General features: G+C 38.8%; 2 protein-coding genes across 3 annotated transcripts; one reads left to right on the top strand and one right to left on the bottom strand.

The window, feature by feature from the left end:
• The first annotated feature begins 715 nt into the window (after positions 1-715).
• LOC127643572 (uncharacterized) lies at positions 716-5,073 on the top strand. Its single transcript, XM_052126355.1, has 5 exons — positions 716-957; positions 3,318-3,848; positions 3,991-4,031; positions 4,587-4,743; positions 4,960-5,073. The coding sequence occupies exons 1-5, from the start codon at positions 834-836 to the stop codon at positions 4,989-4,991; spliced, it is 885 nt and encodes a 294-aa protein (XP_051982315.1). The 5' UTR covers positions 716-833; the 3' UTR covers positions 4,992-5,073.
• A 737-nt stretch (positions 5,074-5,810) lies between these two features.
• LOC127644110 (chloride intracellular channel protein 4-like) lies at positions 5,811-15,540 on the bottom strand. Of its 2 annotated transcripts, none has more exons than XM_052127131.1 (6): positions 15,251-15,540; positions 8,300-8,409; positions 7,977-8,102; positions 7,763-7,869; positions 7,493-7,674; positions 5,811-6,830 (listed from the first exon to the last, which is right to left on the bottom strand). In XM_052127131.1, the coding sequence occupies exons 1-6, from the start codon at positions 15,533-15,535 to the stop codon at positions 6,669-6,671; spliced, it is 972 nt and encodes a 323-aa protein (XP_051983091.1). In that variant the 5' UTR covers positions 15,536-15,540; the 3' UTR covers positions 5,811-6,668. The 2 variants fall into 2 exon arrangements, with proteins under 2 accessions (XP_051983091.1, XP_051983092.1); XM_052127132.1 differs by lacking the exon at positions 15,251-15,540 and adding an exon at positions 10,179-10,365.
• Positions 15,541-15,920: the final 380 nt, after the last annotated feature.

Below are 15,920 nucleotides of genomic sequence, written 5' to 3'. Positions count from 1 at the left end.
GTTCTTTACATAATAGAAGACAGGAATTGATAGTCACTGGTACATATCAATGATCCCTCCAACTTCAAATATCAAAAACTCTTGCCATGTGTTGCTTGTACATGTAGCATGTTTAAAGTTGCAGATAAAAGCATATCCATGAAATTGTAAAGCACCTACGTAAGAGATTGCACCAACGTATTTATCTTTGTTTTATATTTTGACTAATATTTGATGCATTTTTGTCATCGGACGCAAGCAGTGCTTCACGTCATGCTAATTTATTCTCATATGCATGAAGGCTATTTGCATTGGTGCACACATCAAACGTCGTCCAGATTCGGCATGGCCCTTTTGACCTCGTTGAGGAGCGGACAAAGTCATTGGGTGCGCTGCTGTGTAAGCAGTGATAAGGCACTTCTTAATGTGTTTGCACAGAGGCCCGAGTAGAAAGGGCCTCTGACGCAGAAGGGTCCAGTGACTGCTGCCGCCTTCACAATGGAGGACCCCGACACCAAACATAGCCCCAAATGTCACACAACTTCGGGAGGGGTTTGCAGCCTGATTGGACGAGGCTAATATGGGTGTCCGTTTTACGTGCGAGTCGAACCAGGTTTAAAAGGCGCGGTAGATCTGGTGTGATGGTAGAGCAACCTCGGCATAAATTAGGTAACACTTGACAAGCCCTCTCATCCCAGAGGCGCATCTGTGTAAAAACCGTGGCAAGTGTACGAATTTGGTCAGAGACAAAGAAAGTGACAGTTACTTAGATTAAGAAGCTTGTTTTAAACGCGGCTAGACGAATCATTTGCATTCATTTTGCCATAACATATAACCAGACCGTCACCTTAGAGATGCATAAGGGAGACATGTTGAAAGTGTTAACCACAGTTGCTCTGTTGACTCTCACGTCTGTCTTGGATGCTGCCCCGTTGATGCCTGGAGAACCAGATGTTTTTGAGGAACCCACTGATGGAGGTAAGACAATGGTAACGTCTAGATGGCAACCCTCGTTGGGCAGAAACTCTTACGAGTGTGCTTTTGCTGCTGGCGAAGAGTAGGGTTAAGGGCTACGGGTAGGTCAGGGTAAATCTCGTGAGAGTTTTACAGTTATTATCTACACAATGATGACTCTAAGACTTTATAGGTATTACAGTTTCATTTCTGTTAATGCATAATTTTCTATAAAGCTGCATTGAAACTATGTGTGTTGTGAAAAGCGCTATACAAATAAAAATGACTTGACACTCTAGACGTGACCTGAGACATTTAAATACCAGCTTTAAACAATTCGCTTTAGCTGAGCTTTAATTGACAATGCAAAGTGTTCCCAATAATCCCTCGACCTTAAGTTCAGACTTGGCTCGTCTCATTTCCAATTAGCCTACCTTTCCTTTTTTTAAAGTATGCTTTCTTCTATTTCTTTGAGAATACACTGATGGAATTCAAGGTTTACCTAGATTGTATTGATCAAGCATCGCTCGGTCAGAGCTCAGGACAGTTCCCAAATGTCCTTGGGGTCTTTTTCTTTGGAGAAGGAGAAAAAAAGTATCCTTGTTCTCTCTGTTTAACTTCATGGCTGTCTAGGAGAAACAACTGAGATATTAAAGGGTGATTTGTCTTTGCTATTGGGTAGTTCGTTTCGCTGTTGTCAAGCCAACAGACTCAAAGATGGCTCAGGACCAAGATAATCAGACCAGTGGCGCCAGTTTCTTGTGATGTTCTGTTGGCCTTGTGCTGTTCGCACTTCCACTATGTGCAAACCTTAAATCTGTCGTTCCACATTCGGGCTCTGGACTCTTTCTCCTGCTAAAACTGGCTCATTGGTGTAGAGTAGCGTTACATAATGGCTTGAATTAGGGCATTAAGTCTCAGCGGCTCACATCCAGGTTAATTCTGACGCTATTAGAGGTTGAAGAATTTCTTGACCTTGCAACACTGAGAATCAAAGAATGATATGCAACAAAAATGACTGGCAAAGTATTAAATGCACCATCTGCTGCTGCAAACGTATCATCATTTAGCACAGCTTGTGTTGTAGTGCCTTTCCATTTCAACAATGCTCCATTTTGCCTAGAATTAGGCTTATTATACCACTTTATTTTAAACAAGGGGTTCTCCAAGAACTTTTTGTAAATGATGACTTGTTGTCTATTTGGAGTCCAAAAAGCCCCTCAATGTCACCCACCTGTGACGTCACCAATACGTACCATGGTAGTCCTAGTAACTCCTTAACATCTCCAAAACTTGTGTCAACAAGGGTGCAGGCAGTGAGTGGATACACATGTGTTTGTACATGAGTGTGAACAAGTGATTTGTCAGTGTCCGCTTCAAAGATTACAATGATGATTAAGAAAGCGTTAGAAAGATCCCTGGACAAAAAAAGCATTTGTCATCTGTTATGTCATCTCTGTTTGTCCAAGCCAAGAAAAGCCCTTAAAAGGGATATTTGAAGATCAGAAATGCCTCTCTTTTCAAGGTTCTCAGGGTGTTTCAGTGCATTGGTATTCCACTTGAGGTGTTTCTATGGGTATGGGGAACAATTCAAGCGTCAACACAACCTTAGGCTTAGATTCTGTACACGCCTAATTGAGGCAAACCCAACCCTTTTAAGGACCAGAGCAGATGCACCATTTTAGAGACATGCAAACACCTCTCTTTTGGGATAAGGGGAAACAACATAAATTGCATTCCGTTGGATGTTAAAAACGTTGTCTTTACTACATAATGGAGGACTATATCTTCCTGAAATCATCTCTTTAGATAAGATTAGATTCAGCTTTATTGTCATTGTGCATGGTACAAATACAGAGCCAATGGAATGCAGTTACCATCCAACCAGATGTGCAAATAGTAATACATACATATATATATATATATATATATATATATATATATATATATATATATATATATATATATATAAAATGCAGGTAAAGTGCATTTGCTAATGACGTAGATATGTAGAATAGTGCAGATAATATATATGTAGTGCAGTAATATACATATAAATAAGCATATAGTAATATATAAGCATATATTATATATAACATATATAACTGGTAATCTGGTAATCAGAAGGTTGCTGGTTCGAGCCCCACAGCCATCACCATTGTGTCCTTGAGTAAGGCACTTAACTCCAGGTTGCTCCGGGGGGATTGTTCCTGTAATAAGGGCTCTATAAGTCGCTATGGATAAAAGCATCTGCCAAATGCGTAAATGTAAATGTAATGTAAATGTATATAAATATATATATATATAAACAATGATGTTACTGTGCCTCATTCATATTCAAATGTCCATTCATATGTGTTTACTTCCCTCCAAAGACAATGTAGAACCTCCTGATCCATGGAAAACTAGAGCAGATATGGAGGAGATTACAGCACTAGCGACAAGGATTCTTGTGAAGCTACTGAGTACCCGACCGAAGACGACATTTCCTGATGGAGATGAAAAGACTTTAGATGAAATAATTAGAGCTACTAGCAGCCCAGATGTCAGAGACAAACCCTTGAGCACAGGTATCAATAACCGATTAAAGACGGTGGCAATCCATTCTGATGGACAAGAGGAGATTCAGCCAGCAGCCAATGTTCTTGATGGATCTTTGCGGATAGACCTCACGCCTAGTTCTCCTGATTCCAAGCAGCAAACTCTGACAGAGAGTAGCAAAATGTTTAGGCTATCAAAGGGGATTGATTCAGACGAGCATGACGCTTCAACGGCAGCCAAACAATCCAAGTTGGATGCCATCACAGGTGGTGCCGCCTCTCGAGAGGAGCTTGTGAAGATGTTGAGTGCACTTGAAGAGCTTCACAAGTTAATGAACAGCACACTGAGAAATCGGATCACCATTATACCCAGAGGTGTGTTAATCATGGCAATGCCTTAATAAATGACTTGAATTGGTCCGATTGTTTTTTTTATATATAAATCCCATTGTAATTTTGCTATTGGGAAAACAACCTCTCAATGTTTCTCACCTCTTATTGTCTGGTTTCATCGAAGGAAATGGCAATGGGCGAAGTCCTGGGAAGAAGAACAAAATGGTACGTTCCAATCCTGAAACCATTAAGCCTTTTCACTTGAAGACCTAGAACCTGGAGAACAATCAGCATTTTCGACCAATGGATTCTCTCAAGAATGGGTTTTTAGAATACCGTTGAGGAGCGGAGGGGGGCGGGGCCGGGTCGGAATATTGCACGCCCCATCAGGCCGATTGGGGACTGGGCACGCGATATTCCGACCCGGCCCCGCCCCCCTCCGCTCCACAACCGTTTTTTGATTTCTGTGTAAAACAAGGTCTGTTGTTAAGCTGCTACAAGGTACATTGCTACATGTTGCCAAATAGGCCTACTCCTACCCCAAGGATGCAATGGTATGTGCTTGGCTAATTGTACAACCGTTGTAGTCCCTATTTAGCAACTTCAAGAGTATAACTTACTTTCAATATAAAACAGTTATTCTAAAAACCCATTGGAAATTCTGAGGGAACCCATGACGAGTCGGTCTTCTAGATTGGCCTACAATTTGATGTCATGAAATATGTACTGTAGATGCGCTATATGCTAGAAAACATGCTTTATAACTACTGTAATCCACAGGTAGCGACAGATGGAAACCCGAAATCTACCACAGCGACCATTGTAGATGGCGGTGGGACTTCCCCAAAGACTAGCACTGACCAAATTGATCCCAAACTCAATGGAAAAGTTTTAAAAAAGTCCCATCCATCGACTCCTAAGAAACCCAACAAGAGAGGTATGATGCAACCAGTTGCGATAGATAAAACGTACTGTAAAAGTTGGTTTGCTGGTCTAAGCAGGTTTAAGATGGTATCCCAGCCTGGCTAGCTAAAAAATACCCAAAATGGACCAGCTAAGACTAGCAAACCTTTGTAGACTGGATGGCCCTCTTAATAAAACCATGCACCCTACACCTATGCATTAACAACTGTTATTCTCTCTCCAAAAACAGTGTGCTTCTGGAAATACTGCTCTCAAAACTGACCTGATGTCCGCAGCTTCTGTGCAACCTCTACTTGGGCTTCGCTTAGATGAGCAACAAATCCACCTCTCTTGCAAAACCTCTGACACTCAGATGCCAAGCAACAAGGCTTGTTCTCAAATATAGATGCTTAAAATCCTCCCATCGATAACATGACTGACACCTCTGAGCTCTTTGACGTGTGTACCCTTGACTTGTGCACGAAATCCTTTTAACCTCCTATCAACGTCTTCGTTGTTGCAAGCTCCAATAAAATTGATATAGCATGCAAAAATACCCTGATAATAAAGAGAACTTTATTTTTGTACAGCTATTTCTCTCGGTGATCATTGCAAATGATTGAGAAGACGGCAAATGTGGAAAGAGAAGCTGTGCATTGGATTACTGAGCATGTCTCTTGGTCTCACTGTACTTACACTTTGGGATTTTCTACGTTTGTATAAGTTCTTGAAGCTCTAGTTGAGGGGTCACTATGGCGATGAGGTAAAGGGAGTTGACAAGAAGGTCAAGCTGTTGATATTACGCCTTCTCGATTGATTTGGGTGCTAACGCTGTTGCTACAGCGACCGCTTAATGAGGCCATCCAAAACACAGATGAATGGAGTTCAGGATGAAACTTGGAGGAACCAATTTGGGTCCTGCTAGTCAGAAGAGCTTTTTTTCACCAATGGCTTTCTCTGTTGAATCTTTTTCACATCATTCCCCTTATGCTTGTTTCCATTTTGTTTGCGATAAACAATGCGACTGGCAGTATCAAGATCAAATTCTTCACACAGTCCGCAGAAATAGATAATAAAAACCATGAAGACATAATGATGATTTATGATTAGTTTAATTAAAGTCTCGTCATCAGAGCTTCACAAGCTGTTTATGCACGGTTACATAGTTGCATAAGTTGCATGATTTGTGCATAGATATAAAACAATCGAAACATGAAAGCAGTTTTCATCCAACGCTTGAAACATTAAAACAGTTAAATGGTAAATTGAATCAGTTTTCAAACAATACGGCAATCTGTAAAAATAGATTTTCCTTATTGATATAAAAGAGTATTAAAGGAGAGCTTTATTAAGTATATATGTGAACTTTATTTATATATTTTTTTAATAGAAAATGTCAATGGAAAATGTGTGTAGATCTACTAGCCTGAACTCAAAAGGAGAATAAAACATAGATTACAGACAAGCATATATAGCTTAATTTTTGTATTATTACATTTTTTATTAAGTTAAACTGCAAAATGGTCAAGGCCATGGTGAACATTATGTTCATTTCGGGAATGTAAATTTACCAAAACTACAGTAGTTTGTCATCCAATAAAACAAGAGTCGATACATATTAAGATGTTAAGAGGTAACAAGGGATAATTTCCTGGTCCTGCCATTGGTTAAAGGAAACAGTAGCCAATCTACCGATTTACAATCAATATTTGTGCCGCTCCACCAGTGAGTGCACACGCACATACACACACACACACACACACGCGCACGCACACACGCACACACTCACACGTACACGCACTCACACGCATGCACGCACACTCACACACACGCACGCACGCACTCACACGCAGACACACTCGCGCACACGCACGCGCGCACACACGCACTCGTACACACTCGCACGCGCACACACACGAACACACACAAAACTACCACTATTGGTCTCTGTATCTGGATCTATTTGATCTTTTTGGCGACATCCAGGTAAGCAAACTCGATCTCGCGGTCAGCAGGGCACGTGTTCATGAACTCTTCTCTCCGGTAAGCACTATTCAAATATCGCCAAACTCCGGTCATTCCAGCAGGAATTTCAAAACCTCTGTATTTCCGGGCAACAACCTAAAAAAATAAAACATGGATCATGTAAAACTGGAATATAATATCTGACGTGGCATTCTAACATTTGTGTCAATTCTGCAATTATTATCATTTACTATTATTTTATTTTCATGTAAATTAATTTACATTTACATTATTCAATTTAATTGTAAAAAAAAAAATATTATTATTATGTATAATTATATTAATTATTTATATACATTACATACAGGTATATATCATTTATTTAAATGTGATTAAATACTGCAGAAAGTTATTAAAAAATTCATAAAGTGAGGTTTCACTCACTATTATAATTTGCAATGAATACTTTATATTAAACATACATATGAATACAAATGTATATTAATTATAATACAATACCGAAATAGTTTTGCATTATAGTCCTACTTTATATATGGACCCACTTTATATGAGGTGTCTTTAACTACTGTGTACTTAAGCATTTTACACTGTACTTAATATGTACATATGTGCTGTTGCATTATACTTACATTTAAAGTACATGCATTTAATTACATCTGTAGTTACACTGTTAGCCTAGCCCTAACGCTAAACATTACATCAGGGAGATCTTCGGGTTTCGAGATATTTTATAGGAACAAGGGAGGGAGGAAAAGCGAAAATAAGAGGCTGAAAGGCAAATGAAACGCAGGATGCACCTTCATGATGTGTAGTTTGGGAAGCAGGTTACAGTCGGCCAGTGTGAGATCCGGTCCATCCAGAAAACCGCGTGTAGATGGATCAGGATCATCCGTGCTGTTGCCATCTATTTCCTCCAGGAGCGGCGTCTGCAGATACTCATCCAATCTCTTCAGGGACTTCATAAGAGCTTTCTCCAGACCTTAATATCATAAGAATCATACAGACCCCGTATAAACAAAATACTGTTTAAATCATTCATCTAATGAGCCCAAACGAACTGAACTCACCCTCATTTGCCTCTTTGCGAGGGTTCTTGATGTAGGCCGAAAATTTGGCAAATATGTCTATTCCTGCCGTGTTGGATTCTGGGTGCTTTGCTGCCAACTTTGGGTATCTTAAAACATCGCACAGGGGTTGATGTTGGTTTGAAAATACAAATACAAATAAAGAAGGTTTTTAAAGATGTACACGTATCTGTGTACGCATTTATATAGGACGTACTGTGGGGGGACAAGTCTCTCCTCAAGGAACTCCTCAATCTTGTTGACGTCCACCAGAACTTCTCCATTGAAGGTCATGAATGGAGGGTTTGTACCTGGAGCGAGATTCTGCAAATCTGCTGGTTTCCTGTGAGACAAAACCGATCAAATCATCCCTTCATCGATACCTTTTTACAAAAGCTTCATGTCTAGTCATCTAGTCATAAGTAATTGTGACTTTGCCTGGTAAGGACATGTTCCTGCGTCAACATTCCTATTAACAATCAGGTATCTTAAAGGGCCAGTGAAACTACACGATATGTTTTTGTGAATAGTGAGCTTCACCTTTTGAGGTCCACAGTTGTGACGTTGAAGATAACGCCCTTCAGCCATAGAATCATGAAGAGCCTTTGAGAAAAGGGACAGTTTCCGATACTCTCTCCATCACTGCCAGCCTACGAGACACAAATATTAGCACACCATTCTTGTGATTATACGCTATAAATCTTCAAAGGCTGTTTACAGCAATTTAAAGTACAAATTTACAAGCTTTACTGGTTACTCGAGTCCAGACTGCTGCAATATCACTAGAGTAAAACCACGATAAACTATGGTTACTCGAGTCCAGACTGCTGCAATATCACTAGTGTAAAACCACGATAAACTATGGTTACTCGAGTCCAGACTGCTGCAATATCACTAGAGTAAAACCACGATAAACTATGGCTACTCGAGTCCAGACTGCTGCAATATCACTAGAGTAAAACCACGATAAACTATGGCTACTCGAGTCCAGACTACTGCAATATCACTAGAGTAAAACCACGATAAACTATGGCTACTCGAGTCCAGACTACTGCAATATCACTAGAGTAAAACCACGATAAACTATGGCTACTCGAGTCCAGACTGCTGCAATATCACTAGAGTAAAACCACGATAAACTATGGCTACTCGAGTCCAGACTGCTGCAATATCACTAGAGTAAAACCACGATAAACTATGGCTACTCGAGTCCAGACTGCTGCAATATCACTAGAGTAAAACCACGATAAACTATGGCTACTCGAGTCCAGACTGCTGCAATATCACTAGAGTAAAACCACGATAAACTATGGCTACTCGAGTCCAGACTGCTGCAATATCACTAGAGTAAAACCACGATTTCCACCAAAATACTCTAGACTGTAGTAGCCATAGTTTTTTGACAGAAATCGTGGTTTTACTATTGTAATATTGTAGACTTTAAAAAACTAAACTAAAATCGTGGACGACTGACATGTGCGAGTCTGGTAAAACAGTGAAGTATTTGATCTGCCATCACTTAGCACTGGGCTGGGCTGGCGAAAAAAAGATACTTGTGTGATGCACGTGTAGATGCATTTTTTATTTTTTACCGCAAAAGATAGGGTTATTTCATTGCATATTTTTCTGAACTTTATGACACAACTATTTTGGTGTTTCTACACTAGAGTGCACACAAAACAATTTTTGCCAGTGAGAAATTGTAACGCTAGGAAAAAAGTCAAGAGAGCTGGTTCTAGGTGCGGCTATAGATTTTAATGGAAAGATAAACTAAATAAAAATAACAGGCAAATGCAGGAACAAAGAAAACATCCACAGAGGGGAAAATACAGGAAACCACGACAGGTCAAACACATGCAACAACTGACCACGAATGATCAAACAACAGGGCTTAAATACATAAAGGATAATGACTAAATGAAACACAGGTGAGGACAATGAAGGACAGCTGGCAGAGATGAGAGCAGGGAATTATGGGAAGTGTAGTCCGGGAACAGATGACATGGGAGAAACACAGGTGACAACAGTGAATCGTGGCAGAAATACATGACCTGAGTTTGAATGTTATTTTAGACTGTTATGAAATTTAAAGAACGGTAAATCTCAGAATGTTATTTGTGTACCCCCATTGTCACCTCATGTACCCCAGTTTGGGAAACACTGGTCTACAGTAATAGTGTAGACTATAATAGCCAGTTTTAAGTTTTAAACAACACCGTTTGGGAAATAGCCTCTACATTTGCTTTTGCATTAATTGAACTAATTTTATATTTAGAAAATGTACGAATATGTAAATAAATGTAATTTAATCCATTTGTTTAGTGCTCAAATTGTCCATTGCACTCAAACGCCACAATTGTTATAATTGTGTAACTGTTGTCCTGTTTCTCCGCAGGTTAAAAGGGAAATAATCTCTTACCTTCACAAACAGTTCAATGCAAGGAAATCCCAATTTTTTAGCTGCTACATCAAACCAAGCCATCATGAAATATTTACTGTTTTAAACATGTCTTGCATTCAAGTTCAAGTTTAAATGCAAAAAAGCTTTACTTTTAACATCCAAATTGAATGGCTGATTTTGTTCGAATGTCTTCATGTTCTGTGGGTGTCTGGGTGGAGAACGCAGTCTGAGATATGCAGGACGAGACATTGAGACGTTTGTTCTTTGTTATACTCACACAATAATCAACAGAGAAGCCGTTTATGAGACGCGTGTTATGAAAGAGTTGGTGATGATCTATAAGGATGGCCTTTAAAACGATGATGCCAATTCCTAATATAAGCACAATTTCACAATATTAAAAAAACAAGCACAATATAAAGGTGTAGATGTTTAAATATCAAATATTAGTGGGCATAAAATGCTAATGTCTGTGGGGCTCTTATCTTAAACTTTATGTGTTTTTATGGAGGATATGGGAATGATTATGTGATGTCTGGTCAGCTGAAGTTAAGTTGCTTGTGTGTGTTATATGCTGGGGTGCAAAGGGGGCAATGAGGGTAAATCAGAGTGCCATACAGTCAGTGGAGGGCACCCATATAATGCTTTCTGTTCAGACTGTGTAATATGCACATTTTATAATGAATGAAACAGAGAGTTCCAGTTCTATAATCTGACTGGATTTAGATGTTTAGTCGGAATGCAAACACATGGCTGTGAACACCTTAGCAACTGCATAGCAATGCACTAAAAACCACTTAAACGCAACTACATAGAAATGTTGTAAAAAGCTGCTTAGAACACATTAGCAACCGCACAGGAATGCGGCATAAAAATAATAATAAATGCTTAGATCATGTTAGCACAGCATAGCAATGTGCTAAAACCACTTACCTTAGCAACCGAACAGCAAAGCACTAAAAGCCACTTACACACCTTAGCAACCATGCAATGCGGCAAAAACCTCTAAGAACACTTTCACAACTACATAAACTTCTGGCAAACAAATGTAATGACTGCACATAATAAAATAAGTATTACATTATTAATGTAATCAAATGTTCATAATGTATATACATTTTCTCCAAATAAAATCTTGACCTCATAATGTAATAATGTTTTTTTACATTATGCAGAAAGTATTACATTATGAGCTCACCAAAAATATTTAAATTCAAATGTAATATTTTTGTCATGTTGTCATAATTTCCAAAACAAAACAATAGTTTTAAAAGGTATAAAAAAAAACATTGGTATTCCTTTTACAGTACATTTTTAAATCTAAATATAGTCTTAAACTACCCACAATATGCACCAGATTTAAATATTCATGCATTTATTATTATTATTATTGTTGTTGTTGTTGTTGATGTTATTATTATTATTAATGTACATTATTACTGTATTTATTTTTATTTATATTGGGGGTTTTTTCAACACAAATTTTTAATAGTTGTTAGAGAGTAGCACAACTTCTTATAGCAAAAGAAAAAAATCCCTTTTTAAAACCATTAACTTTAAAACGTAATAGTAGTAAAATACATCAAAAACAATTAGACCGGGACAGTTCAACCAGCCACCAATCAAAAACAAATAAATCCACACATTTAGGATGCATCTACGGTACAAGTACGCACCCTACAGGCTACAACCATAACCAGCCAATAATGTCCTTATATACAGAAGTATATCGCTAAAATTATAAATGCATTGTACATTTTTTGCAGAGTATAAACAAGTGTTTATGACAGTCATTTAAATTATTATATCTCATTATTAGAAACATAATAATTTTTATTTAGTGCATAAAACTTAAAATGTGTTTCTGGGTCAAAGCGACTCAAAATGATGCGTCATAATCACAAAATTAGTAACATTTTTATGGACATGTTTGAGTGCACATTGTATCCTAATACTCCTACATTTCTTTTGCTGTAATAACCCATTTAAAAACGATATATTATTACGTTTTGTGCTCCTAACTTCATTATGTTGAGATAAAATAATTTCATTTTAAACATGGTTTCAATTATAGCTACATTATGTGCTGCTATTACATTGTGATCTGTGACTGCATTATACGTTGCTACATTGCGTTCATAATGTAATACATTTCTCTTGCAATAACCTGTTACGTTATACCAAAAACATTATTACCTTAAGAGCTCAAGATTTTGGGAAAATGTATAGCCTACATTATGAACATTTTATTATATCAATAATGCAATACTTATTACACTATGTGCAGTTATTACACAATGCTTTATTGTTGCATAATGAATTGCTACAGGGTGTGATTAAAACAATTCTTAGAACATTTAGCAGCTGCATAGCAATGTGCGAAAAGCACTTAGCAATCACGTAGCAAAGCGCTAAAACCACATACACACCTTAGCAAACCTGCAATGTGCTACTTAGACACTTAGAACTTATAAGCAGCCACATAGGAATGAGATAAAACCACTAAGAACACCTTAGTAACCGCATAGCAATGCACTAAAAACAGCTTAGAACACCAGCTGCATAGCAACGTGCTAAAAATGGGCATTAGCATCTGCATAGCAATTTGCAAAAAACTGCTTATAGCATTTTAACAACCACATAGCAATGTGCTAAAAAGCACTAAAAGCACTTACACAACTTAGCACGGGCAAATACCATATTATTATTGATTAGAGCCCATTCACCCCCAATGCTTAGTACATTGCAAATCTCAGATCCCTCTCAACCCACCCAGAACAATCTTAATCAGATTAGAGTTTACAGGAATGCTGAGAGATTAACCCACTACACCTCTAGTACTCTACATAGAGAGAAAGGCAAGTGTGCCGTTAATGGTGGCCTATTTTTCAACATGTAAAAAAAAACACCTGGGATACAAGTATTTACATGCATCAAATGCACATACCTATAAATAGACAGCACACTAAGTTAAGGGAAAAAACAGTTTATCACTAAATAATAGGCAGGGGTGCATCTTTAATGCCATGGTTACGTGCTGCCCACCAATCACAATGACTACAATGAATAAATCAACCTATAATGAGGCAAAAATGAACCCTGGCTGTAATTCGTGATTTGTTTGTGAGCTGAAACATACAGAAAGTTTGTAGAAGTGGCTCTTTTCACAATGCCCATATCCAGAGTTCAACTGCTGTGTACACAATGGACGTCTTTGTTACAGGAATCGCTCTACAGAAACATAAGGGTGGATTTAAGGGCATTTTTAGCCGGCTTAATGTCCTGCTGCTCACAGACTCCTTCATATCAAAAGAATGTGGCTCTGTGTGTGCTCAGAATATTTCAGACAATTTAATGAAACTCCACAAGTCTAAAAACTATTAGTGTTGAACTATAAAGTCAGTTTACACGAGTTTCCTAGCAGAGACGCCACAGATGGAGTTCTGCACATTAACTATGAAAACATAACGATAATTTCATCCCATAGTGCAGTGTGCTTGTGCTATCTTTATTTCAAATAAATGCCATCTGCTTTGATATTTTCAGACATTCTGACATTTACACATTTTAAAGTTTGACTTTAGAGTCCAAATGCATTTTGGAGATGTGTACCTAAAGCCAGTTGGTCTCACTACTGTAAATGTCTCTTTCCTAATGCTTGTTGAGAGCGTAATTACTCCAAGAACCGCCAATTAGAATCAACGAGAAAATAGTCTGTTGTACCTGTTACAAACTAACGTTTAGCTCAACAATCAATCTGTTAGCCCAGAATAATCTCAAATAGTTAAGTGCATTATATCACCAGCATCTAAGACAGAGAAACTTCTAGAAGCACCCAGTGAAGTTCCATGGACTAGGGCAGGGCTGGGCTGGTAATCTGGCATACCGTTTTTTCCCGTCGCTCTTTGGGGATGTTCAGAGGCGGACTGGCCATCGGGAGAACTGAGCGTGATATGCATAAAAAGACAGCTGGAGAATCAGAGGTGTCGCATAATAAACCTCTCAGGTTTTATTAGATAAAATGTTCATCGTAAGATCTGCCTTTCTGTCCTCTTAAGAGTTACGGAATAATTGCAGGTTCCTCTTTGATTGTAATATTTTATTGTGAATACAGTGACAGCTAAATGTTATCGATTTACCGACCGGGCCAATGGGGCCAGTGCACAGGGGCCCTTGACTGCCCGGTGATGCCCTGGGCTTTAAGGCTGTGCAATCTAGTTTGGGTGGAGGGGGGCATTGGAGACTTTTGGGTGGAGGGGGGCATTGGAGATAATTGGCCCCAGGGCATTTGCAAGTCATAATCAGTCCCTGATACAAGGTAGTTATTGCAGCTAATTTAAGAGCCACGTGTGTCCCTTATCCGAAATAGTAGTCTACTTTTGGACTCGAGATGGATATTACTGTTTTTATGTGAATAAATAAAGGTACACTTCTAGTTTCAACATCAACCATTAAGAATGGGTCACATTTTCGTATGGAGCCACACTGAGAGCACAATATCTCTGGGATTTATCCAGGATTTATAAGGCCTTAAAAATGAAGATACAAAAAGTGTGTTCACAACCTCCACATAAAAGGATATTAAGACATCTTTAATGCTTCTGAGTTGTAGACACGCCAGTATTGGAAAAACAATACAAAAAGTTTTTTTTCCAAATGTTTGGACTCACAACATTACAAGAGGTGCTGAAGTCAATTCATTGTATTAGCAGACCTACCAATCTCTGTGTAAAAGTCAAATAAGGACGCTTGCCACCTTTGTAAGGTATCCAAAATCATTGGCTCCAAAATAAGAGATTATTTAGTAAACATTGATCTATGACATCATCATCATCATTTATGTTTATCCATATTCAGAAAAAGTATTAACAAAAGAAGTATAATGAAATTCAACTGGGAAAGTTTCTAAAATTTGGTTGATTTGACATGGAACAACCCCGTTATGGTTTTACAGTAGTAACAATAACTGTAGTGATTATGGCATTTTGGTGAAAATGTGGTTACCATAGTAAACTTTCATTGCACTGTAATAGTCCAATGCACAAAGACATATTGACTATCATAGTCTAGCAAGGAAAATAAGAGATTACCTTCACATAGAGCGAGATCTGTGAGTCTTGAGGATCTTGCCCCTTCTGTTGAGCTGTAGTCCCCATCCTTGTCATCTTCATCAGGGTCTTTGCCTCGTCCTGTCGCCCTATTGAGGGTGGTATCCCCGCAATTCCATTCTCCATTGTAACCTCTTGATCTTTGGCCTTGATATTCACCTCCCCTTCACTGCTAGTGCTTATAGTAATGATACGACCGCCAAAGAGATTTGGTGGCTCTTGGATATGAGCATCTGCTGTGTCGCTTGCCTTTAACCAGGAAGGCATTGTCACTTTACGCCCCCCCTCTCTGAATTTCATCTTAGGCTGATCTTCAATGACAAGCTTGGGATCTTCTAACGCTTTCCCTGCCCCCTCCTCTATGGGTTTTGCCACTTCTTCACTGACTGGTCTTGGCTGTTCTTTTGCAACATCCCCTCCCTCTGCAACCTCCTGTTTGTGGACCCTGCCAGACGGTTCTTGCTCCTGACCCGCCCCCTCCTCTATAGTCTCAGGTGCATCAGTTGTGATTTCCTGTAGCTGTTCTACCTCTTCACACCCTCCCTCCTCTGCAGGAAGCTCCACCTTCTTGACCTGCTTTGGCTCTTCTGTAATCTCCGCCCCTTCTTTTGGCTCAACCTCATCTTGAATACTTCTAATGCCCTCTGTATCA

This window comes from Xyrauchen texanus, chromosome 5, assembly GCF_025860055.1.
Source record: "Xyrauchen texanus isolate HMW12.3.18 chromosome 5, RBS_HiC_50CHRs, whole genome shotgun sequence".
Lineage (NCBI taxonomy): Eukaryota > Metazoa > Chordata > Actinopteri > Cypriniformes > Catostomidae > Xyrauchen > Xyrauchen texanus.
Note: the sequence above shows the minus strand (reverse complement) of the source record. Positions and strands in the feature narration are given on the sequence as shown.